Raw genomic sequence first — 27,217 nt, forward strand, 5'->3', positions numbered from 1 at the left:
AGGATGAAGTATAAAACATTAACTTTAATCCTACCCCTAAAGAGAAGTATCTCAATGGAAACAAACCTGAGCTTATCCTTTTAGTTGACCTTGTACCATTGAACCTTGTCATGAAACTGTAACTTTTCCTATGCAGAATTCAATCAAAAACCCAAATTAAAACCCCCAAAATAACTTCTTTCTATCAATTAACCACCCCATGGATATATATATATATATATATATATATAGGTCTATATATATATATATATATATATATATAGTCTATATATATATATAGTCTATATATATATATATATATATATATATATATATATATATATATATATTCTTTTTTTTTCTCGCATTCCTAAACTAAATGTGATAATAATAAATGTACCCCCATTGATTACGGATTGAGACAACATCTGGAATCAATAGGGGGTACATTAATTAACTATATTTTGGCTTAGGAATGCGACAATTTCAAGTGAGAAATCATTTTGTAATTTTTGGGGGTGAACTACTCCTTTAATTACGACAAACCTCATCCATTCTCTCTGTGATGAATTATTCTGGTCTCCTAGTCGTGCAGTAGAACTCAGACAGATTGATCATCACTGTTGCAGCAGTTTGTGTGTAGACGTGGTAACAGACTGGTCATGTGGGAGTCCTGCACACAATAATACAAGTTGATATAAGTTGATAAAACAGCCAGTATAAAGCATGCTGGACTTTGCCATCTTCGCTGTGACATTTGTGGTCATTCTGGTTGGTGCAGTCCTCTACCTTTATCCGGTAAGTTCATGAAACAGTAGTTAGTTAGCTGATAGCAAGTAAGCAACCCCTCCCCTGCTTGTGTCCTCTCTGTTTTTATTAACGGTGCTTTTATCATCTGGAAAACCAAAACAAATGTTTTATGGTATGCTCATCTGTTGAAAAGTAATAGAACGACCACCTGACCCATATGTCTGTCTGTATCAGGCATGCTACTGTATGTGTGTCAGTGAGAGCCAGAGGTGAGAGAGATAACGTGTGTGTGTGTGTGTGTGTGTGTGTGTGCGCGCGTGCGTGCGTGTGTGAAGGGACCCCAATGCAAACAAGCCAGTGCACGTTCATGTGGTCTTTTAGCCGCAAATTGCAACACTAGATTTTTTTATACTCATCCGATTATAAAAAAATCTAGTGTTGCAATTTGCGGCTAGTGGTCTTTATCATTTTAGTAGACCTTGTATCAGTGAACTGTCCTGTAGTGTACTGTACTATTCCTGTGCAAACTTCTAATGAAGTATTCAATAAAAACAATCAAGAGAGACAGAGAAAAAAGGAAGGAGGATAATTAGATAATGATAGATGCATTGGCTGCCAACGGGAGAGATTCAACATATTAAAACAAATCTAGTGTTGCAATTTGAGGCTACACTTCAACAAATACATACTTATGTGAAATGAACGTGTTTCCTTTCCACATTGTGCTCTGCTCACCATCCCAGTCATCCAGACGTGCTTCTGGCATTCCAGGTCTCAACCCCACAGATGAGAAGTAAGTTCACTTCATTATTGTCCATTCTTATCAGGGTGGGAATGTACCACATGCTCTTATCAAGTCGTTTTCTGGTTGGATTGAAACAGGGGTCATCACCACCAGGCTTGAAGCGGACATTTTTTTCAAGTACATACATATGTTTTACCATACACATAGAAAATGATCTGACAATAATATTACTGGAAACACATATTAAGAAATATAGCTTTGAACATTAATAGTGCAGTCGTTCTCAAAGTGGGTCGGGGGACCTTCCTTGAGGGGGTTTCAAATGAACCTTGGAGGTCTGTAACTCTGTGAGTGTACAAATGGAACCAAATGGACCCTCTTGAGAGTGTACAAATGGGGAGTCTCTCTCTATTCCGACATGACGCCACTCCGAAATTGACTTCTTATTGTCAGAGTGGCAAAGTTTAAGGTTAGGGTTAGAGATAGGGTTAGTGTCGGAATGGAGACATGTCGGAAAGGAGGCATGTCGGAGTGGCGGGATGTAACCGTACAAATGGCACCCCTGGGTCTGTAACTAGTTCCATCTGTACACTCCAAGAGTAATGGGGGTCCCAATATATATAAACAGAACGACCGTACAGTTGTTTAGAACGATATTCCTCTGTGTTAGGGATGGCAACCTACAGGACATTGTAAACAGGGGCAGTCTGCATGAGTTCCTGCTAAGCCTGCACCAGGAGTTTGGACCTGTGGCATCGTTCTGGTTCGGAGGCCGACCGGTGGTCAGCCTAGGCTCTGTGGAACAGCTACGACAGCACATCAACCCCAACAGGACCAGTGAGTGTGAATGCTTTTCGTCGAAATAAATGGTCATGCGTTGATCGGATTTAATGTGCAATGAGACTTTGGTAGAAGTTTGGGTTGTGTAATTCACCCTTTGTCAAGTACCGCCCGTTGTCCCACCCCTCTTCGCACCCATTGGTTGCTGTGTCTTGGTGGGACACTCCATCCACTACCATTTTAATTCATTTGCCTTTCATTTCAATTCATTTGTATTGTTATGCTGTGAGTTCAATTCTAATTTCAAACTTGGTTTCAATAAATGGAGCTGCTCAGTGGCAGTATAGTGACTCTGCATGTTTTTAAATGTTTTTATTTAAGTGGTTCCAAAACTCACTCTTTTAGCACATACCTTTATAGTATACGAATTGCAATCAATGCAGATTCTGCCAATATATCAAATCACAAAACCATAATTTTCCTGTTGAATTTACTAATTAATTAGGAAGAAAACCTGCACTGGATCAGTAGATCTGTACCGGTACTTCAAATAGTAACACTCAACAGAAAGTTAACATTTTCATACAAATAAAAATGCTGTTTGTGACGTTCCTGTAGTGCATCTATTGTCAGAATTAACTTTATTTACTTTCGTTTATATATTCAAAAGAGTGACTTTGAGAGACGTTTCACAGTGCAATGCAAGCCATTGAGGACTGGAGAATATAATCAACTGAGTAACTATTGAAAATATCTCCCCAATATTTGGCGTTACATCATGGAGTAACATCCACCAAAATGTGATTGTACTTTAATGTCTCAAGGACATATTTCATGGAACATATTAGCTTAACTCAGGAACTAAGGTATTGTAAACCATAATTTGCCCTTGTTCTTCTCTTTTGAAATACATATAATGTTTCTTCTTGTTCCTTTGTTCTTCCCAGCGGACTCCTTTGAGACGATGCTGAAGTCGTTGCTACGTTACCAGGCGGGCATGGGGGGCGGGGCCACCGAGGCAATGATGAGGAAGAAGGTGTACGAGAACGGCATCAACAACACGCTAAAGAACAACTTCAACCTCGTCCTCAAGGTTGGTGGGCTGAAGTGTAATTCTGGTGGCAGGTACAAAGGAGAAGACCAGCTCTACTACAATGGGAGAGCGTTTTTTGCAGGTCTTTCAGTCCGAGTGTATCAAAAAGGCAACTGGGTTAAGGCAGCGGACGCTTTTGGCTGCGCTGAGGTGCAGAAAGTCGGGGGGACGGAGATACACCTAAACCTAACCTTAACCCTAACCTCAGTAAAACTAACACTGGTGAATGTCTTGTGTCACAGAACCCCATCTGAAAAGATTTGTTTCTGGGACACCCAAAAAGGAAGATTTGTACTCAGCAAGTATAATTTTAGTTACCAAACATTTTGCTGGCATCAAATCATCTTTTGTCTGATGCATGTCTATGAGTGAAACACTGCAATACATTTTCAGAAGTTTGCAAGCTGTGTGCAGGAACTAGAACTTGTGTTTTCTTGTTGAAACATCACAACATACATTGTGAACCATGCAGTGTATAGACACTAATGCTACAGATATACCAGTAAGACTCCCTAATCGGGAGATAAGCGACCGTTGGTCGCTTATCTCCATAAATAGAGCAAAAATGTGTTTTTCCAAAATCTTCCTGATCCATGTTGTTGACATGAGTGTAGACATACTGTGTAGTGATTTTCGTGATTTTAGGGCAAAATCTGAATCGGCCTCATGGTGGCGCTAGAGGGCCATGTGAGAAATGAGGGGTGGGGTCTCCTCGCCGCCAAGGCGGACGAATAGGTACCGGCCCCGGCTCTCCCGGTCGCTCCTAGCCCGAGTTACGGCATTTTATGTGAGCTGCAGTGGCAGGGGGTCCTCCACTGGGGGCGCCACCACTTTTGCATCCGTTCTGGAGCACCAGGAGTGGGTGGTCCCCGGGAATGCCCCGTGAGCAGCCCCGTTGGGGTGGTCATTTGGTCATTTTTGCACATTTGGTAATTTTTTACACCTGGGGGTCCCCCAGGGACCTGGGGGTCCCCGAAACTCCGGGGGTCCTTGGAGGTTGTAGTTTGGCAGGCAAGGAGTGTGTGTGCAAAATCTGGCATGGATCGGGGCAACGGTTGCAGAGATATGAGCAGGGCAAAAGTGTGACGTGTGACAGAGGGAGTGACGGAGGGAGTGACGGAGGGAGTGACGGAGGGACAGCCGGTGGAGGTTTGGATAGTGTGCAAGTAACTGCGACCTACGGTCGCAACTAACACATCTTTTCTGCATGCGCAAATATTGATATGCACTGCGTGTCGAAAGTAGTCCCACAATGCTTCATATGACGAAGTATAAATCAGGCTAAAACATTTTTTTACATTCTGTTTATTGAGTTTTTGGGGATGTTTTAGATCCTCATTACTCTCAGGTCATATACTGTAGTCACGTACTGATGAAAGTAAACAAGGTATCTCAAAATAGTCAAGGGAATTCGTAAGTAAATCAGGCTACATTCAGCAATCAGATAATCATTGCTGTTTGTGCATTGCCCTCTCTCTCTAAGCTGGTGGAGGAGCTGGTGGAGAAATGGCAGTCTTTCCCGGAGGGCCAGCACACCCCTCTGTGTGCCCATCTTCTCGGACTGTCCATGAAGACTGTCACCCAGCTGGCCCTGGGGCAGCGCTTCAAAGACGACGCAGAGGTCATCCGCTTCCGCAAGAACCACGATGCGGTGAGAAAATGTGCTTGGTTGCATTATTTGAACAGTAAACAACTTAAATCCTCTATACTTATATTCTCTGAGCGTGCTTCCAAACGCACCCTTTATAAACTTGACCTTTTGTTGGTTTTGTTCTCTTTTCATCCCTCTATACAAAATCTCTTCGCCAAAAATAGCCAATCCACAAGCTCACAACACATCACGTTGGAAACTTGTAGAATGTAACCCCCAGAATGGGGATGCTAGTGTTCTAGTATCCTCTTTTTTAACTGGGTTGTTGACTTTTGCTCCCATTTCACAAGATCTGGTCAGAGATTGGGAAAGGCTACCTGGATGGTTCCATGGAGAAGAGCTCCAGCAGGAAAGGACATTATGAGAGTGGTGAGTCAATATGTACCGTTCATGTCTGTTGTCTCTCTCTTTCTCTCTCAACAGAGAGAGATAATTGCAACCATGTTTGGTGCACTGTCTGCTTCGATTAACTTTATTAATGACTTACTATATACTTCGTTGACTGGAGTACCCTGGGGGTCCGTCCTTTTTTCCACCTCTACGTTTAATCTCTTTGCTGTAAATATCCAATTTGTCTTCTCACAACAAGTCACATTGCAAGCTTTTAGATTTTTCGCCAAAATGTGCAGCCCAGAATAGGGATGCTAGGGTTCATGTGGTTAACGAGAGTGCTTGTTTTGTCCAGCCCTGTCAGAGATGGAGTCAGTACTGCTGTCTGTGACCAGGGAGAGGAAAGCCCAGCAGAGCCAGGCCGTGTTCATAGACGCCTTGCTTCAGTCCAGCCTCACAGAGAGACAGGTGAACACTGGCTTCATTATAAACCGCCTTCGTTGGATGGATCATTATTCCAATGAAGGTTATACAAGGGACATGCCGTTAAAATACATCTTTAATGTCGGTCACACATTTCGAGGGGACATGGAATGGCCCAAGCAAAGGCACAAATATACAAAACATAATATTATTGTCACTGTCATCCAGTGTAGTTGTTATTTAGTCACAAGCTCTTGTTATTGCTTTTCATTGGTTCATGACATTATGCAATGGCTTTAAGCCATTTAGGCCTAGAATTATTTAATGCTTTAACTGAAAAGTCGTGAAAATGTGTGAAAATCTTTGAATATATGTATTGTTAAAGCGAACATTTGTAACTCAAATTTTGCTTCTGGGGGTCCCTAGAAGTAAATACTTTTAGATCAGGGTCCGTGGCCAAATACAGGTAATTTTGGGGGTCCTTGAAATGAAAAGGTTTGAGCACTGACATAGGAAAAATATAGGTTTTTCAGAAAACCTCGAAGGATTCAGAAGACACTTAGAATAGAATCGGGTCAAAATATTCAAAGTCTAAGTCTATGATTTTTCAAAAATAGCAGATCTACAAGCTCACAGCGTGACACTCAGTGCCGTGCTGTGAGCTTGTATATCTGCTATTTTTTTTAATAATGTTGACCCGGTTTGAATAGGTTAAAGTGGGTTTGATGTTAACATGTGACAGAGAAACAAGACGTATTTTGACAGTGATATTGTTGTATAATTAATTATTTCAGATCATGGAGGACAGCATGGTGTTCACTCTGGCAGGATGCGTCATCACAGCCAACTGTAAGTAAAGTTTGACACAACTGCTTTTAAAGGAACACCTTTACCCCAATTACTCACCACATGAACCACCTCAGTGGCCTTGTGGTGAGAGTGTCAGTGACTGGGAGGTCAGGGATTCAATCATAGATCATACCAAAGACTATAAAAACGGGATCCAATACCCACCTGCTTGGCGCTCAACATCAAGGGTTGGTTAGGGGGTAAGTCCATTTGACATACAGTATGGTACTAACTAGTGTCATGTGTACACCCCCTGGACATCAAGCTGCCTTGCACTACGGAAACAAAAGATGGGCTCCTGACCTACGGGCCACATGAACTCATTGAACCATTGGTTTTCAAGGCTAATTACATACTGTATATTTATACTCACCAATTGAAGTCTTGACATTTTGAGTTTGGCACATTCCTTCACAGCGAATGAAGAATCCAGAAACATAGAAAATACATGAATTGAAGATTGTATTCTTCTTATACGAGGCCTCTACCTATGGATAACACAATAAAAACATTAATAAAACATGATTTGCAGACAATGCAATGTACAGATCACTATTTTTATATTATATTGTTTAGACTGATGCTAGGTTCTTGGTTTACCTGTGATCCTAGTTCACTGAGACACTACACTGTCTCTCTGCATTAGATTTATGTGATTGAGAAGAAGTTAAGGGTGCATGCTAAAGGCCTACATTGTAATTGTAAATTGTTATTGTTTCCTGCAGTGTGTGTTTGGGCAGTGCACTTCCTGTCCACCTCTGAAGAGGTTCAGGACAAGCTGTATGAAGAGCTGGAGGAGGTGCTGGGTTCTGATCCCGTTTCTCTGGACAAGATCCCTCAGCTCAGGTAAGATCAGTCGCTGTCCAAATCTGACCTAATGAAGATCATCCATCCACGGTCCAGCCATCTTCTGCAGAATAAAGTGATTTGTAATAGCATTAAATATCATTACTTTTCAGGAAATGGGGAGGAAAATAACCTGTGTTCCACTGGATCCAATGAAGTCACAAGCTCTTGTTACTTTTCATTGGTTCAATATTTAACAACAGACATATCCACCCTTAATTTCTTGTGGAACTATTTATTGTTAGAAATAGCGAAAATCTGCTATTTTCTTTTTTTGTGACACTGTTGTATGATGATGTACGGCATCAGTTTAGGAAAGAAAAAAGAGATAAAAGTTTAATGCTCAACAACAACGATACTCAACTATTTCCTGCTTGATTACCTGTCTTGCGCAGGCAGGCAATCAGAGATCTCTCTAAGATCGTGGCTGACAATTAATGTTTTTCACAGAGTAACCCATTGTCTAGGACAGGTATTAAATGGCATGCTAACGTAGTGATTGTACTCCCCCCAAAATAAAAATATACACTCTTTTACGTTTGAGTCATTTAGCTGACACTGTTATATTTACAACAGGTTGGTCCCTAGAGGAAGTTCATATATAACATGAAGTAGTGCAATGGCAAATCCATTAAGCAGAGAATACGATCCTGTGATTACAGGAGCACACTATGGGGAAGTGGTGTAATAATAAAAATAATAATGTGTAAACTAAAATATGATATGGAAGGATTATATTTGGAAAATGAACTCTGTTGTCCTCCAGTTTAGGAAGAGACAGACATTACAATTTAGGGCTAAAAGTGAAATATTGATCAGTTCAGTTGCCCTGCTCTGATCGCGTTTCTGTCCTTGACCAGATACTGCCAGCAGGTCCTGAACGAGACGGTGAGGACTGCCAAACTGACCCCCGTCGCAGCCCGCCTTCAGGAAGTGGAAGGGAAAGTGGATCAGCATGTCATCCCCAAAGAGGTATCTGTTTTCTCTGTCTGTCTGCTCATCACCAGGTTATCACAAAGTAAAGACTTACGCATATTATATTACATACTAATTGGATTAACCACTTTGGCCGTCCCCATTTTCTGAATTCCAATATTAACACTTTGCGTTGCAACAGGTTGTGAGCTAATAGATTGGAGCTAATAGATATATTTTCTGTATAACGAAACATATACCAATAAGCTTAAGTGGTTAAGTGAATAATGAATATATTATGATGAATGCTAATGTGTTGCTTGTTTTTGTTTTATGGTATTTCAGACTCTTGTCATCTATGCGCTAGGAGTTGTCTTGCAGGATGCAAACACTTGGAGTGTCCCATACAGGTTTGCACTTTGCATACGTTACTTTTGACTATTTATTTCTTGATTAATTGCTTGGTTCTTGTAGGTTTTCCTGAAGACGAGGCTGTGTCTAAAACTTAAGTAGATAAATGTAGGAACGAAGCACTACACTCCCTGTAGAAATATTTGTAATTAATTTATTTTGAAGATTTTAAACGTGACGTTTCTGCCCCATATGAACTTCACCATAATTACAACACCAGAGGCAGCGCCACAGATCACTTTCAACCCAGAGTCAAAACCAACAAAGGGTCAAACTCTTTTTTCTGCTATACCACCAAAATGTGGAACGCCTTACCGAAGGCCATAAAGGAGTGTGGATCACTAGCATCCTTTAAAATTGCCCTTAAAAACCACTTACAGGCAGCAACCGTTCGCAACTGGTAAAAAATGAACCTAGCCCAACCCTACCCTCCCCTGCCCCTTCTTTGTATATACTGTTTTGTTTAGACTTACTGTCTTCTTTTGTTTTTCTTTACATATCTACTGCATAGTACTGTGTTCTATTTGTCTGTCATTCAATGTTATATGAGATACTTCAATGGTTTCCAGTGGAAATAAGCTTAGTCTTTTCATGGATCTCCTTTTAGTAGACCTTGTACCAGTGAACTGTACCGTCATGAAACTGTACCTTTTCCTATGCAAACTTCTAATAAAGTCTTCAATCAATCAAAATCAGATCCAGTGAAGGTTATATAGATCCGAAGATTCATTCATTTAAATTTAATTAAATTAAAGTGCATATTTCTATTGGGAGAGCCTAGCACCTCCTTCTTATGATTGAATAATTTCTCATTGGTTCTTACCATATTGTAATTTGTATCTAAATCCCCCCCCCCCACACACACACACACACACACACACACACACACACATTTTGTTAGTTTATATATACCGGTAATGTATTTATACAGCTTTGTGACACTCCTGCTCTGTACTCGCAGATTTGACCCAGATCGATTTGAGGAGGAGTCCGCCAGCAAGAGCTTCTCCCTACTGGGTTTCTCTGGAAACCAGGCATGCCCTGAGCTGAGGTACAACCGGCGTTCTCACATAACATTTAGAGAAGCCGGGGTTGTTTTTCTAAATTTAACTGGGTGGTCTGAGTCTTTCTGTTTATTTATTGAGGCAGCTGGTTAGAAAGCGGAGAGGAAAAGGAGTGGGTAAACTGCAAAGGGGAGGCACAGTGCCTGGTGGGACGCGATCCCAGGCCAGCTCCCTAGATGGGGAGCCAATGCACCGCCTCTCGGGACTTGAAAGAGAAACATTATGGGTAGCTAATCATTGCAGGGTTTCTTAAACAAAGACTTGCAGTATTTGCAGCAGTCCACCAGAATGGCAGAGTAGCCTGCCACAAGATTTCCCAGAGCATAACATGTTACAAGTGATATTCACGTTGTTTTTACTGCTCAGCTCGGTATGTCACTTAAACCGTACATGCTTAGTTGATCACGGTCCCCCAAGGCTCTACACTAGGTCTGCTCCTTTTTACCCCCTCTACACCAAATCATTTAACCGAAAATAGAAGATAGAAGATTGTATAAATACAATCTGTCCCGACCAGTCTGCCACCTCGATAAGTAACTTAATTACAGGGTGTCCTTAAAAAGCCTTACATTATCTTAAATCCATATTTTATTAAAAAAGGTCCTCAAAAAGTAAAGATTTTTTTCATCATCTGCTTATTCGAATTTAGTTGTGGAGGTAGCAGTTCCCTTTCTCTGGCCACATTATCCAGCACTGACTGGGGCATCCCGAGGCTTTCCCAGGCCAGTGTGGAGATATACAGTAGTCCCCCACCTGGTCCTTGTTCTGCCCTGTGGGCTCTACCCAGCTGGCCGTGCCTGGAAAACCTCCCCGGGGAGACCTTGATGAGGTGAAATTATATTATTATGGTATGTTGGTTAGTAGTGAATATATTTGCTAGTTTGAGTCCTGAGAACCATTTGTAGATGAAGTCAGAAAGTAGGGAGTAGGAGCATAGAAGGTCACAGCTGGCAGCCAGTCAGTGCCTCCTTGTTTTATGACTCTGAGAAAGAGATAAGTTGTTGGCTTTAATGAGCTAGGGAAAGAGAAGGAATAGATGTTTTTGTTTTAGTGGAGGAAATAAGGAACTGTGAGAGGGAGGGCGAGTCAGTCTGTCTTGTCTGTCTCTTGGTGTAGGATGTATGTACATGTGTGTGACTGTTACAGCGCTGTAAATAAATGTTTTCTATTATCTTTTAACATCGTTTCTGAGTCAAGGTTTTGCTGATCTTTTGAGAGTTTCAATTTCTGCTATGGAGTACATAAATTAAGTAGGATTTCTACGTCAGTTCTTGGCGTCACGAACAGGATCAACCGACCCCTTCGAGAGACCCGAACAGACGGACTGGTCAGGCGCCGACCGTTGAGGATTATTAGTGATCCTCGATCTCGTAAACCTGCCGGAGTAAAGGAGTCTTTCCCGTGCAGAGCGTGGGGTTCATCTGTGACGGAACTATCTCTCGATTGGGACGCGTTGATCACCGAACTAAGTCAACGAACAAGCGGTGAAACTCTCAACGATTCAGTATGGTCATAAGTCTCCGCAGAGTGGCACAGCGTGTTAGGCCACCGCCGAATTGGGCGTAAAACAGTTGATGACAGTATTCTATAGAGTGAGACACTATAGAAACAGAACACCGAAACAGTACGGTGGGTGGATAGAACTGCTCCACTAAAAAGTCGCAGTCCCAGGTGCCTGATCAGCATTCTGGAGGTTAAAGTGTACACGATGAATAGATGACTCAGATCGATGTTAGATGTTATAGAATATTCTGTGTTGTGTGAATATTCTGTGTTGTGTGAATTAGATCATAATGAAAATGGTGAAACGTTAAAAGTGGTTTGAATCTAAAATATTGGTATTTGGTGTGAACTACACGCAGGTGAAATACTAGAATTATATAAAGTAAAAAATATATAAAAAAATAGAAGGGGAAACATTTTATGATAGAGGTATTTTGTCTCCTAAAAACTGAACCAAGTAAAGAAACAAGTAAATCATGAACAAAATATGAAACAAATAATAGAAAATAAGGTTGTGTTGACAAAGAAAAAAAAAAAAAAGAAGAGAAACTGAATAAAAAACATTTTTTAAACAAGATTATGAGGACAACTGAATCTATGTCTGTAGAAACGCACACTAACCCGCACTTTGTACCCCGAGGTATCTTTGGACTAGGACTGCTACCCTGGCAGGACCAGGAGAAGCGACTTTAAGCAGGCGAATGACTCCCCCTGAATACGGCCATAAATCAACCCCTGAACCTAGGGAGTGCAGCTGAGCTTGACAAACAGAGCTGCATCTGCCCCAGTACTGAAGACTTGTTGCATGGAGAAATTACCAGTATACAGACACTGCTGGCACTGCCGGACTCACCAGAGTCACCACGCTATGGTACATTGCCCCTCAGCCCAGGCCAGTAGGCCTATGAAGAAGACATTCAAATAATCAACAAAAAAAGAAAGCTGGAAGATCTACAAAAAGGACAGGGCTGGACACTTGCAATGTTACAGTACAAGCTGAAAACTTGGAAAAAGCAAAGGCAGCGATATGGCACTATATCAGAACTACAAAATGGATACAGAGACAATTTGAAGAAACTCAACTGAGTACCAACGTTGGAGCGCTGAATTTGGAGGACAATCAGAACGACGACTTTTTGGACGACACATGGATGGAGCGGCGGCCGTATTCAGGGTGGACAAGGTCGCTCTGTGTCGTTCTAATTTAACCTGGTCCCAGGCTGTTGATCCCCAAGGAACACGGGAATCGCTTTTGCATGCATGCCATGGGGCCCCGTAGGAGACAAGGTAAAGAAATGTATGAAACAATGATTGATTAATTAATTGTTTGACAAGGCCATTAGATTAGATGTAAGATGTATATGATATTGACAGACACTTATTAGCAGTTATTGATGTTAAGTGACTTCAAGAAATTATTTAGACATTTACTGAGAAAGTTGAAAAAGCTACATACAGTATTGTGCAAAATACTCGTCACAGTGTTATAATAAATATCCCATGATTATTTACAATAATTGGTAAACAGTTTAAAGTTATGGTGGTTTTTGGTATTAAGTAAGTCAGAGTCTGTGAAACCTTTTAAACTTTTATCAGTACTAATCGATCTTTCTGAACTGTACAACCATGTCATGAGATGGTATATGGGTCATTTTATGCATTCATTTTTGAGGTCTTATAATTGTCCAGTTACATTAGACAGGGATTCAATTCTAAAACTAGGAATTGTTATATTATATGGTTCAGAAGAGAGAGAGAGAGGAGCACTCGTCAAACACAGTTCCGTCAAATACTTGTCTTGGGTGCACGGCTCAGGGAACGAATAAACTTTTAGAAAGGAGATGCCCGCACTCACTTTAGAATGAAATCTTGGAATTTTTACATGGTTGAATAATGAAATTGAAAATGTAATCCAATGCAAATAATGCATTCATATACAGTATGGTAACATTCATTTAATCCAGTCAAAATATTTGTCATTTATCAATACAAATTATGGACGTCAAAGGTAAATACTAATATACTAACAGAGGCATTAAAAAGTACCCAGCAAAATGTCCCTATTGAATAAATGAATATCTTTAAAACCAGAGGAAAAATATATATAAGTATTCATGTATGAAATACGAGTCATGTGACTTAATGCTATTATGGTGGAATATATGTCTTTCATTTTCAGAGATTGGATATAGAATAATATTCTATTATCTGTAGGGTTATTGTAGTTGTAAATGGGCAATATTGAGCATAGAAATTCCTCTCATTACTGATGAGGTGTGTTAAGACAGCTTGGAGTTTTAAGTAATGTTTCTGGTTCCATTTGATGTTCTAGACATTATGCCCTTGTTTCCATTGTTTATATCAAACGATCTAGAATGGTCACAGCTCATGTTTCAGTGAGGCGAAATTGATCCAAAAGAATGTGGTATGCAGCCCGACGGGAAACACCCGGAATTTTAAAGTCTGTTATGTAGAATACCCCTCTGCTTCGTGTTTATAGTGTTTTGATGTCTCTGTGACATAAATTATGTGTGTACACTTAGAACAGGACGCTTGGTCATATTTAGATGAACATTTTGTTTGAGTTTTTGATTTATTGGCAATGTAAGAGTTGGCTACCTTTATCACCTGCTTTGTTTGTGTAAACTTGGTATGGCATGGGTGAAGTAAAGTCTTATCCACCTGTGGCCATAAGGCTGTTTGACTCCAATACTTTAAGACCAGTCACATGTCAATTTAGATTATCTCAAATGTTAGGTTAAAAAGCGATGTTTTATACTTTATTGGAAGCTGTTGTAGTGTAAACATGTCCACAGGCTGAGTGTGGCTGTTGTTGCGTTATCATGCGTTAATATGATTTAGATCAGATGGCACAGTTTTATCACAAAACCTGATGACCTGTAAATAGTGCACCAAACGAGATATGGTCCGTCTTTTAAAATATTTATATGAAGGTGGTCACAATGTCAGCGCGACTAAAATGGTTAAGCATAGTTAATTAATTAATTCCAAAGGGGAATATTTAGTTGGCTACATTATTACAGTAGGCCTAGGCCTGGGGAGGGTAAATTGGTTCAAATCATGTGAATACTATTCAGGAATTACAATTAGTTTACCTATGACAGTAACATATATATGATAGACACGATAGAGTATGATAGACATTTTATTAATTTGTATTTGTTATTTTGGCCTAATTTTTTTTTATTACCCTTTCATACTTCAGTATTTCTCTCTTAAAGGGACATGCACGCTCATGCGGGCTGAAGAGCAAGAGGAATCCTATTTCTATCCTTAAAGCATTCAAGACAGCTTTATTGAGGCCCCCCACCCTTGGCCCCACTTCTCCCTTACATTTGATTTGTTGCATACTTCTCTTGTGATCTGGACAGCGTCATTCAGGATCCTATATGTGTTCACATGTAGACATACAGGACCCCCCTGTGTTAACTTAAGGGCTTTTGCTGTTGAAGATGGAGCCGTTATCTGCTCATGTGACTTATTCTTTATGCTGTTAATTCTGACGAGTTCATCTTATAGGATTATTGGGCCTCACACTTTTTGTTTAAGTGATGGCTGAAACAAGATTTCTTTCTCTTGAACATTGCAGCCTAACGTTGCAGGGGACAGTGTTCTGTTCTGAATGAGGTTGTACTTTTGCCTGTACTGGAAGATGCAAAACCAGAAGACTTTCCTTGACGTTCATAATGTAGATTAATATTATGTTTTTAATTGTGATGATGAACATGATTGTTTTGATTAACCAAATTAACTCATTGACCTGATTTGTTCCCTTAGGCCTGGCCTTGTTGGAGTGCCGTTGGAGAATTCTGAATTAATTATTATTATTTTCCCCCAGTGGCAGCAACTTTCCGCTTCTTGTACATATCTGAGAAATTGTTGGTTTGTTAGAATACTGCTAGTGATTTCTCCATGTGTTTATCTGATGTCCCCACTTTCCCCACTGCCCCTGAATGTGGTGTTTGGGATCGTGAATTTTTATTACACAGTTGAGATGCCCTTTGTGTTAACAAATATTGGTTACAGAGGGAGTCACTGCTACTGACATCTGGAGGCCTACAGGTTCCACACGCACTGCCCACCCAAAAGTGGCTGCTCCTTACATCAAACGCTGGCCCAAACTGAACGTGTACAACAGGAAGTTTTGCTGGAAAGATTGGAGGTCACCACGGTTGGAGGGCCCGTTCATGGTATTGCTACCATTCACACGTCAATCAAAGTCGAGGAGAGGTCAACTTGGGTGCTCGCATCACACTGTAAGCTGTTCGAGGGTTCAGCCCGGCCTGAGCCTGACCAAATGGACGTTTCTGAGTCAAGGTTTTGCTGATCTTTTGAGAGTTTCAATTCTGCTATGGAGTACATGAATTAAGTAGGATTTCTACGTCACCTCCAGGAGGCATCCTCCTTCTAGATGTCAGAACCACCTCAACTGGCCTCTTTTCTATGCAACGGAGCATCTGCTCTACTCCCAAGTCTCTCACGGATGACTGAGCTTCTCACCTTATCCCTAAGGGAAGACGCCAGCCACCCTCCTGGGAAATCCCATTTCGGACGCCTTTATCCTTCGGTCATGAGCCACGTTTCATCACCATAGGTGAGAGGAGGAACGGTTGACCGGCGGCAGATGCAGAGCTTCAATCAAAGTTTCAATCATAATGGTGCGGCACAGCAAATACAATATTGTAACTCCCCCCCCCCCCCCGCTTTTTATTCCTCCTGCTAATATCATGCTCCGTCCTCCCCATGATACTTGAATTCCTTCACTTGGCGTAAGGACTCATTCCCTACCTGGAGTATGAAATCTACCGGTTTCCTGCTGAGTTATAAACTATTTTTAGTAAGGTATTTAATAAAAATGACAAAGTATGTATTTTGATGTATTCCCAATTAGACAATTTAGAACGAGTAACCGCTCAGCCCTGTCCATTGAGTTCAATGAGTTCTCAAAAGGTTTTCACTTTCAGCTATTACCTTCAATGGTGTGATTTCCAAATTATAAACTTTTCAGGTTGTGAACCACAAAGGTTCACAGGAGCTTCTATGTTCAAGGCACTCTATACCGTTCTACAGTACAGAAGTTGCAATTCTGTCAAGATGAAACTGCAGTATTAACAATAAATGGCTTGCCTTGAATACTAAAATTCAATACTAAAACCTGTGCTCGATAATGTTTGTCTTTCTACAATCACAGCCCTATTTTGATTGTATTAAGGTGGCAAATGCTGTTTGGCCACTCAAAACAGCATTGGCCACTCATGGCACTAGAATAACTTAACCTCTGAGCCCTATTTTATACTTTATCACATGATGGTGGTGTACAATGAAAATGGACGATCCACAACCGTGTTGTAGATCTGCAATTTTACCCATTTGTTTTGGAGGTTATAGTAGTGATTATTGATTCCTGCGTGTAGCGTCCAACATGACTCTGTTGATGTCTTTGTCAGGTTCGCCTACACTGTCGCTGCAGTCCTGCTCAGCACGTTGGTACGGCGGCTGAAACTTCACCGGTTGAAGGGTCATGTCGTGGAGGTGAAATCGGAACTGGTTTCCACCCCTAAAGACGACACCTGGGTCACCGTCAGTGAAAGAAGATAGAATTTACCCTTCCAACTTCCTAACCAGGCGAAGCGGAAACCTCCGAAGACTATTACAAACGGCAATATGTCCTCCTCGAGAGGAGAGCACAACATTGCGTGGAGTTCTTCGGTCAGTGTCTCTGATTAATGTAGATTAATGTAGATTGTTCTGTCAAGCAAGAACTGAGTTCTGTTATGAAAGGAACATGTATTAATTACATCATTCAGTGTTAACTATTGTAAGAACACAGAACAACATTTAATTTGGGTAGAACTTTTTTTAGTTTGGCTTAATTCAGTGTTCCTTATAGGTGTGTGTGTGTGTGTGTGTGTGTGTGTGTGTGTGTGTGTGTGTGTGTGTGTGTGTGTGTGTGTGTGTGTGTGTGTGTGTCAAGCCATGTTGCTTTGTTCAGCCAATAAGCCTTAAACCACATCACCAGGGGTCAAATTTGTTGTTATCCCGCTTATTACCCGGCTACTAAATAAAATGTATAATTTGACTCAAAACTAAAAACAAAACAAAGTATTTCCTTGTTTACAGACAGCTGAAAGTATTCCACAAGTGTTGCACTCTGCGTCCCCCCCAGCGCAACATGGTCGCCTTGGAAAAGTGCTGATTAGATAGAATCAATTTTCTGATACTACGTCTTCTATTTCTCGCTTAAAATATTTTTTAAAACATTCTTGAGAGCAACGTTTAGTTCTAAATGTTGCTGTGTGTTTGTTTACATGGCTGACATGTTGGATACCGCACAAGATTCATGTAGTGCAGCCTGACTGCAGCAGGTGTTCTGAGCCTTTGATTAGGCAGCGGTCTGTTATCAAGGAATATCAGACCTCTGATTTCAGCGATTGACCAATCAGAATCAAGCATTCAAACAAGCCGGGTAAGGTGGGGAAACTTGTAGTTTTTATGCTTTTGCACTTTGTAACAACAGTTTAACCTGGAACTCTTTTAGCACCCACATTCCAGATGACATCTATTTTGTCATTAAAAATGTTTATACAAAAGAACCCGATATAGCAGACTCAGAATTTGTACATGCCATCACTTAAACATCCCTTTAGACCAGGGGTCTTCAACGTTTTCAGGCCAAGGACCCCTTAGCTGAGAGAGAGATGAAGCAGGGACCCCCACAACCTCTTTTTCGTTTGACAGCGCAATCATCAGTGCATTTTGGATTCATGTCAATTTGTGTTTTCAGATATTTAACCACTTGAACCGTCAATACTTAAACAAGAATTGACACAGTCAATATATACGCTGGTGATTTTGTGACTTGACTGGACAAGAGAATGAGAAATGTACTTGTCCAGAGGACACTGTGCCTCAAAAAGTTAATGTGAAGTCCTGCTGTGTGCGCGCACTGTTCCAGCAGCCCCCCCAGTCCTTTCCCCTAGAGCCCAGAGGAGTGCCCCTTTCTCCCATTCTCTCATAGCCTGGGGTAAACTGCCCTGCCATTGGCCCTTAACATTAGCCAATCCTACTTACTAGTTCGGTTACCATGTGCCATGGTTCAGCCAATAGGCAAAAGGTGCCCTGTAAGTCACTCCACAAACTCACCAAAATATTGAGCTGGTTTTCACCAGCTAACAAGAATTGACACAGTCAATATAAAATCTGTGATTTGTGTTTGATTAATGTTTGCCATATTGCTTCAATATGTTCACTATTGATCGAAATTGCAGTTAAAACTTAAACCAAATTTAAACCAAACCAAACTAATTGCTGTAGTATGCCAAATGGGAGCCCCCTAGTGGCGACAAGGATTTTAAGGGTCCTACGCTCCATAATATGTTCGCTATTGATCGAAATTGCAGATTAAAATTGAGCAAAATTAAAGAAAGTGATGTTTTACAAAAACAAATGCTGTAGCATTATGGGTATTTTCATGGTGCTACACTTCATAATAATATGTTACCTATTGCGTCATGATCCAAGGGAGCCAGGGGAAAAGAGATTTTTATTCTACGACCTACAGTTCAAGAGTTATGGGCCAAAATGTAAAGTGGGCTTTTATAGCGCCACCATGAGGCAAACTGGTGTGATTATTTTTGATATGCATAGGCCTCTGGACTGAAGGCTGTACAATTTCAGAGGGAAATTTCCAGAGCTTAGAAAACAGGTGTTTCGTTCGAAACACTTGTGTTTTTACATTTTCCCAGTCAAGTCAATGGGGAAAAAATAAAGATAACTTTATTAAAATGTATTACAACCAAATTCACATCACACACCAATGGTGTACTTGTGATTGTACTACAAACGTTATTTGGGGGATATATATATATATATATATATATATATATATATATATATATATATATATATATATATATACTTGAATATCTCAAAAATTATACCAGCACAAATTATAACATTTACGGCACAATTCAGCACAAATTCAGCACTAAATAATGACACCATTTTCATCATAAGGGGTGCCAACTCCACGCAAGTACAATGAACTCCTCAAATGAATGCCATATCCCCCAGAATCACTGTAACAAAAGGTAGGCTACATTACAAGACAATAGAGCCTGGCCTGTTGGAACAGATATGCTAATAATCAAATTCACAGTTCCTCTCTTTCTAAACACCAAGACATATTCTGCTATGCTTTTCCTTCACAGCAAATACAAACAAAGCACCACGGTCGTATTTGCATTTCAATTACAGTTGACTAATGTGTTCTGTCTGTGTGTCAATATGTGGGGGAGGTATTGATGAGTACTTTTACTTTTTGTACTTTACGTACGCTTGGATACATTTACTCAAGTACATTTTTACTTATTAGATACTATTACGTAACACAGCATTGAGCAGGTAAATGTTCATGTGCCATTAAGCAGCAATCAGATCAAAACACTTAGTAGAACACACACAGTGAGTATGTCAGGCATGTTGGAACGGTGTGGAGCTTGGAAAACAACAGGTCGGCATTGAGAGGGGATTGGAATTATTTCAGCCATTGAGAAAGGTCAAGCATCATGACTTCACAATGTCAGGTATCTTAGGAAAATGCTACGTAGGCCTATATCATTTTGTTATCACATAAGAGCGACGCACTAGTTACATGCGGTTTCTCATATTTAACAAGTGCCAAGTGCTTCGGGAATCATTATCTCCATAAAGCTTGTTGATGTACAGAAGCACAAAAGTGCTCTAAAATCCCCAGGTAGATGGCTGTTGACTCTGAACTTGATAAAAGTGGACCGACACCAGCAATACAATGCAATGCTGGTGTAATAGTGTAATGGTGTGATTTCTGCTCTTTCTCTTAATCGATAGGCCTACAAATAATATGTAATTCTGTTAGATTTAAGCAGCCCAAAGTGGCTTTACATTAAGAAAAGGAAGGTACCAGTGCTAGATAAAAAAAATAAAAAATAAAGTGAATGCATAGTATGTTGTCGACTAAGGTATAGGTTAATGAACTTGACTTATGTTTTTGTGGTGTTCTTTAAGCCTATACACATTTGTGGCAACAAGCCATTGATGGCACAGCAGCGTGTGAGGTACGATGGAGGAGCCAGGAGGGAGGAGAGCCAGGAGGTGAGAGGGGAGACAGAGGAGAGCCTGGTGTGCATCAGTGGCGTCAGTTCAGAAAAAGCTAAGGTATGGCAACATGACTGGTGTCTTGCACGTGCGGGACATCAGTCATGTTGCCATACCTTAGCAACAGGCATGATACATTAATTTTAAGAAGTACATTCCCCCCCCCCCCCATTTCTACGGTTTCTTGGGCTGGATATGGCAGCCTGGAAAAGTGCAGCTAAACTTGGCATGTTAGTAAACGTGACACAATTAACAATAATGCATTGCACCTGTGCAGCTGACCTGCGGAACCTGGGAATATACCATTTTGTCAAGATGGGGAGAATAAAAGTGTGGAGAATATTTTGTTACATTTTGCATTTTACATAATAATAACCAGCACAGATAGACAAAGAGACATTCATGGATTTATATTTAAAAGTAACTTTTATTTCCCCCCCTGGACCCAGGGTATGGCAGCTGCATACCCCTGCCATACCCAATTGACGCCCCTGGTGTACATCAATGAAAGAGCAGAGCGTCCCAGAGACCCAGGAGGCCATTCCAACTGGAGCGCGTCCTCCCTCCATCCCAAATCAGGGTACACACTGACTCACTTATAGTGGAAACTTGAGTAAAACTATCAATACTGCAATGTAGAAATACTCTGTTACAAGTAAAAGTCAGGAATATAAAATGTACTTAGTAGTAGCCTACAAAAGTATTTTGGGTTATTAATTAAGGGTTATCACACACACACACACACACACACACACACGCGCGCGCACGCACACACGCACACACATACACACACGCAGCACACACACTTCCATTATTGGTTTCATTACAGACAAACTCTGTATGTCTGCAGACTGCTGTAGTCCTCAGCCTCCTCGGGTTCCGTAGAAGGCACTTTCCCTCCGAGACTCGAACTTTCAGAATAAAAGTCATTCCACGAAACCACTATGATTTGGATTTCTTTTTGGGGCAACATTAAGGACATGCACACTCAGCCATTAAATTCATATTTTGATATAGAATAATATAATTGTTGTTGGTTGAGTGGAACTGGGTTGTGATTTTTTTACTCAAGATGGACATAACTCTACAGGGCCTTTTCCACGGGCAAAGAACCAGTTTTGGTTCTTTCTCCTGCCTATGGGATGGCAACTTTCTTGGAACCTTGGTTTGTTCTTGCAAACTGGCCGCGAACCAACTTTTACAGTATGGTTAGGAACCAACTCGGTTCTTGGTGGAAAAGCTCACCTCTGGTTCATCCCATAGGCGGGAGAAAGGTGGAAAAGGCCCCTACCTGTGGCGATTAAGAGGAGGTGCCCAGTCTGCCCACTGAACCTGCATTCAGGCCCGGTATCTTGACAAACCCCTCAGAGGACCCGTCACCCACCACGGACTAGCCTCCCCTTTCTAGGAACTGGTCCACTGGACTGGACCCTAGTTAACCTCAAAGAAGTTAATGATAAAAATGAATAGGTTGACACGACCGTAGGACGTCTCCGCTGAACATCTAGGCTATCCACCAGTAGCCAATGTGAAGAACTGAGCTTTTTGAACAGTTGGTGGCAGTGGCAGTACAGTGTCCTTAACCTGGAAAGTAAACAGAATAGTGTCAACCATTTATTCAATATTTATTTCAGATAATTCATATTTATTTAATATAGATAGTGAAAAGGATATGGTGTTTTTCCTTTTCCATGTAGTTGCTTGTAATTGAGTTGAGTTAAATGTTTGTTTGTTTGTTACCTTTATTTAGACTCGGAAATACAATTGAGCGCAAGCACTCATTTACAACGCAACCGAGATTGTACAACAACGAACAACAACATATATACATGTATACATTTACAGACATCATTTGAAAAATCAAAAAGAAAATACTTGAAAACTGTAGAAAGTTCAAGAAACTAAAAGCTAAATTAATTAAAACATATACAGTTTAGAACAAAGGTGTTAGAAACCAGCATCCTAAAATGGCCTAAGGCCGGCAGATATTTTATTTTTAATGATTTTTGGAGCTTGTTCCATGCAAGTGGAGCACTGATAGAAAATGCTGCCTTGCCCAGCTCTGTATGAGCAAATGGAACCTTGAGCGTCAAAATGTCGCTTGAGCACGTCTGATAGGGACTAGGGTCCAGATTCAGCATTGAACAAATATAAGGGGGGAGCAATCCTGAGAGAGCTTTGAAAATAAAAAGATACCAGTGTTTATCACGCCTCTCAGATAAGGAGAATAAACCTGAGTTCCCATATAGTGTACAATGGTGGGTTCCATAGCTGTCACCAGTGATCCATCTTAGTGCTGAGTGGTACACAGTGTCAAGGCGCTTTAAAGTTGAAGGAGAAGCAATCCTATATATAATGTCACCATAATCTAAAACAGAGAGAAAGGTAGCTTCAATAATAGTATTTTTACAGGATGCAGGAAAGCATGCTTTGTTTCTATAAATGTGCTTACATTTGTACCAAATTACTCATGTTGGTGGGCTAGCAAAATAATATTGTATTATGTCTTTGTAAATAACATGTTAGTTCCTAATTTAATATGATAATACAAAATTATAATAAATGATAGCATTTCATTTTAATGTAATTATTTGAGTTGTGTCATGATGGCAAACAAGTCATAATCCAGGCTAGCCTGTCCTATAGTGTGTGCCAGCGGCTACGTCATTGTAGTCCTTATCGGATCTTCTGGGACAAAACACAGGTGTTTCAATTGTTTGATTGCATAGAACTAATGTTATAGTCTAATCAGAACACCTGTGTAAGGCTGTGTTTACCCAAGAAATGGCCGCTCTTAGAACTACATTTGGCCCACCCTATACACAGAAAGGCTCTTCTTCTTCAACCTGAAGTCACGTTTTTATTATTGTAATAGTCACTATTGTTGATAAGGATAATACGTTTACATCAGCTAATGTTCAACCATTTCGCCTAGCTACACAAAGTTAATAGGCACATTTAACAGGCTGACAGTATTTTATCTAGTTTGTTAATCTGCATGGCCATTTGCACATTCATGACAACATAATAGTTACATTTCCATGTTATGAAATAGTAATGTTATTTAGGGAAACACAACACAATAATGGAACAAATTACCGGAACAAAAGGTTGTAGTGATGATCTGTTCCTTGAAGAAATATAGGCTACAAAATGTAAACAAGGTGCGCAGAATAGATGCGCAGATTTCTTTGATGACGTAGATATGATCGGTCCAGTGGTTTTCACCATTAGCAGACAGAAAACACGGAGAAACAGCTAAAATAGAAAAAATATCCCATTCCCTGGTTTTGTCCATCACATGTACTGTAATAGGGTTTGTGACTTGAGTTCCAAGACTTTTTAACGTGTGATTATTGTAATGTAACGTAATTTCCACCAGAGCACCAGCGCGACATTTAAAAATCGCTCCGCCTCCAACCGGCGCTGCGCTCCTGATTCTGATAACGGGTAGACCTACGCGTAGCCATGACAACAACACAAACAACATCAACTTGTGCCACGTTTCCCGGTTTGTTGATGGTTTGGTTGGTTGACTTCTATCTCGTCAGACTTGTTGTTGCCATGGTAACATTATGTCGCTGTCAGAGCCAAGACTCTGATTCTGATTGGTCATGGTCAACCCCGCCCCAACGTATCGGCCTTGTGATTGGCCAAGCGTTGGACGTTGCGCCGCTCAAATAGCCTCACCACGAGCGGAGCAGGTGTAGTCGTTGCAGAGAGGAGAGAAGCAGTCAAGCAGAGAGATAACTACCAAACAAACAACACAACTAAACTAGCAGTTACCTACCACCAACCAGCAGCAATGCAGCAGCAGAGGTCCTCTGTCCTAAAGACCCAGGAGGAGAAGAAACCATGCCTGTCCTTCTTCCGCTCGCTGTTTGAGAGGAGGAGACACCGCCGACCCCACGACGACCTCCACCCAAAGGGAGAGGAGGAGGCAGCGCGGCCTCTCCAGACCGCCATTGCTGGGGCGGGTGGTCGGGAGGGGAGCAGCGGAGCAGCAGCGGCTTATGATGACACCATGTCATCAGCCGTTATCGTTAAGGACAACGCCTTCAACACCACCCAGACGGAGGATGGTAGATCAGCCAGCGACGGAGTAGAGACCGGTCGGAAGAAGCAACGGAGTACAAAGAAGAAGATTCTGAGGTTTCTGAGTTGTGTTGTCAGTTCCTTTCTGGGGCTGAGTACAAAGAGGAAGATTTTGGGGGTTCTGATGTTTGTCATTCCCTTAACGGGGTTTCTTCTGGGGTTTTTTCTGGGGTTTATGGGGTTTTGCATTTTTGGACCATTGATGGTGTTAATTATACCATTGCTGATTTGGTTGTCGGACTAATAGTTGGACTCAGTCCTATATTTATCTCATTTGTCTTGCACTGTGTCAAGGACTCTGACTGTAGCCTTATTTAACTGGAACTATAGTTGAACTGACTCGGTAAGGTAGCTCCTTTCGGAACCCCTCACTCCACTGCTACGCAGCTCCGAGATGGGGTTCCTACTGGTAGCATGCCGGAATCCTCCGGCCGGATCGCCGATCCGCCGTTAGGGAACACTTTCTTACCTTTGGAGAACACTCTATCCAAAAAGTGACCGGTCTATAGTCATCTATAATCGTTTTACTTCTTTAAGGTGGAAGAAACTCGAAGCAAGGGGGTGAAATAAAGTTTTTATATCGCTCGAAAGACCAGCCGGCTCTGTGTTTTCCCGTGTTTTCCCCCGTTGTAGTCTCGCGTGGCTGTGAGCATTTGACCAAATCGCGGAGGCAACAGTCTGGCCACGCGAGACTACAACGGGGGAAAACACGGGTAAACACAGAGCCGGCTGGTCTTTCGAGCGATATAAAAACTTTATTTCACCCCCTTGCTTCGAGTTTCTTCCACCTTAAAGAAGTAAAACGATTATAGATGACTATAGACCGGTCACTTTTTGGATAGAGTGTTCTCCAAAGGTAAGAAAGTGTTCCCTAACGGCGGATCGGCGATCCGGCCGGAGGATTCCGGCATGCTACCAGTAGGAACCCCATCTCGGAGCTGCGTAGCAGTGGAGTGAAGGGTTCCGAAAGGAGCTATCGGTAAGGTAAGGTTGTGTGAGTAGTATTTGTATTTTGCTTGTGTTTGACATGGCGGTGAGATACTTTTAGCATTGACTGTTATTGACACTTTTGTTTGGAATTGGCGCTGTATTTATTGATAGTTGTGTTTAAGGATTGCTATTTTGCTTTTTTGTTTAAGTTGGCTGTTTCACTTTGACTGTTTTTGACACTTAATGTATATATTCTTCGTTCCCTTTCTTTGATGTACCTTCATCTTTACTGTACTGTTCTTTTTTTTATTCTTTTTATACTTCTCTGTAACTTTGTTAATATCCTTATACAGTGTGCTTTATAATAATAAAGGTATGTATGTATCTTGTTTCAAAACCAAAAATGACTTTGTTATGCCTTCTTATTTACTAAATATAGTATACTGTTTAGGGGAGGGGGCCCTTGAGGAACATTTTCTAAATATGCTGTGGGTCCAGACAGAGCCCAACAATGTTGAAAAGCTCTGATCTACTCTTTCAATATTTTTATAGATGTTATAACGGCAACAAAAGTAAATAAAAAGACAGAATCAACAACAAGCCAGCATCCAACTGTTTCAGCATTTATAATAGGAAAGAAGTTGTAATGTCTACTCCCACACTGTACTCATCACTGACTCCCATACAGATTACCTTTTAAATACAGTATCTTTCAATCATCAAGTGTTCCTTTTAATACATATAACCTCTCCATGGTATATATGGACATACGTTTTTCATCATAACAAAAATATATCTATACCTTACTTCAGTGGTTCTCAACCTGATTAGCTTAATGTGAAACATTGTTTTCTCACTCATCAGTAAACACACTAACAAAGTTTAATCATGTATAGAGAGTATATGCACATTTCTTAAGTGACAATTGAATGATTTTTAATACCTCTAAAATGACACATTAAACATTGGCCAAATTGGTCAAATATTAGATATAATCTCTAAGATACAAGCAATCACTTTGCTGTTATTTTAGTATTGCAAGTATTAAATCGATACATAAATACTGACAGATAAAAGATCTTCCAGGCTTAACTCCTTGGATTAAAAACATCAAGTTATGATTCAACTGTATCACCAGTCCACCACAAGTGAGGAGTGCATGGTATGATTTGAAGGTTTCAGCATAATGATCTACTTGTGTATTGGGTTTTATTTCAGACATGCAATTTATATCTGATCTCTGGTAACCTTGAGGTCCTTGACCTGTTCTGCATTGCATTTTCCAGTTTTTGCTGCATCACTCTCTGTATTCATAACATTGCTAAATTAAATTTCTGTTCTAATAGAAAACAGGTATATACAGCCACAACAAAGAAAGCAGACAGACAGGCAAAGCATGATCAGGCAAGTTCATAGACAGCAACAATTCTGAAGGTGCTTCATGTCAAGGAAGGACACACAAATTAATGTGTTTGGCCACAAACCCTCATCTGAAAATATTTTGTGCCGGGGATTCGGGGAACCCATACAGATAAATGTTAAAAAATGTAAAAATCAACAAGCAAAAAGGTTGCACACCAATGTTGCTGAGGTTTGTCATAATCGCTATAATTGTTTCCATGTGAAAGAACATTTAAAAAATAGTGGAAATAGCAGATCTACAAGCTCACAACAACGCATCGCAATGCAAGCTTGTA

General features: G+C 40.8%; 2 protein-coding genes across 2 annotated transcripts in view; both read left to right on the forward strand.

The window, feature by feature from the left end:
- The first annotated feature begins 613 nt into the window (after window positions 1-613).
- On the forward strand, window positions 614-17,945 carry LOC308280480 (cytochrome P450 20A1-like). The gene is made up of 13 exons (XM_080720757.1): window positions 614-777; window positions 1,473-1,522; window positions 2,145-2,311; window positions 3,202-3,347; window positions 4,831-4,998; window positions 5,289-5,367; window positions 5,684-5,796; window positions 6,546-6,600; window positions 7,326-7,446; window positions 8,307-8,418; window positions 8,707-8,771; window positions 9,734-9,823; window positions 16,808-17,945. Exons 1-13 carry the CDS (start codon window positions 706-708, stop codon window positions 16,956-16,958), a joined length of 1,389 nt encoding a protein of 462 aa, XP_080576883.1. The 5' UTR covers window positions 614-705; the 3' UTR covers window positions 16,959-17,945.
- Window positions 17,946-21,018: 3,073 nt separating this feature from the next.
- LOC308280441 (abl interactor 2-like) overlaps window positions 21,019-27,217 on the forward strand; it is a 29,709-nt gene continuing 23,510 nt past the window's right edge. The window contains exon 1 of the mRNA XM_080720707.1: window positions 21,019-21,075. The gene's annotated coding sequence lies outside the window, so the exon portion shown is untranslated. The remainder of the gene's footprint in view (window positions 21,076-27,217) is intronic.

Source organism: Nannobrachium achirus (genome assembly GCF_963921795.1).
Source record: "Nannobrachium achirus genome assembly, chromosome: 24".
In the NCBI taxonomy this organism is placed as follows: domain Eukaryota; kingdom Metazoa; phylum Chordata; class Actinopteri; order Myctophiformes; family Myctophidae; genus Nannobrachium; species Nannobrachium achirus.

Coding starts and splice junctions, on each gene's coding strand:
- LOC308280480 (XM_080720757.1), top strand. CDS start 706: ATGCTGGACTTTGCCATCTTCGCTGTGACATTTGTGGTCATTCTGGTT. Junction 5,797..6,545: donor CCAGCCTCACAGAGAGACAG/GTGAACACTGGC, acceptor TAATTATTTCAG/ATCATGGAGGACAGCATGGT. Junction 8,772..9,733: donor ACTTGGAGTGTCCCATACAG/GTTTGCACTTTG, acceptor CTGTACTCGCAG/ATTTGACCCAGATCGATTTG.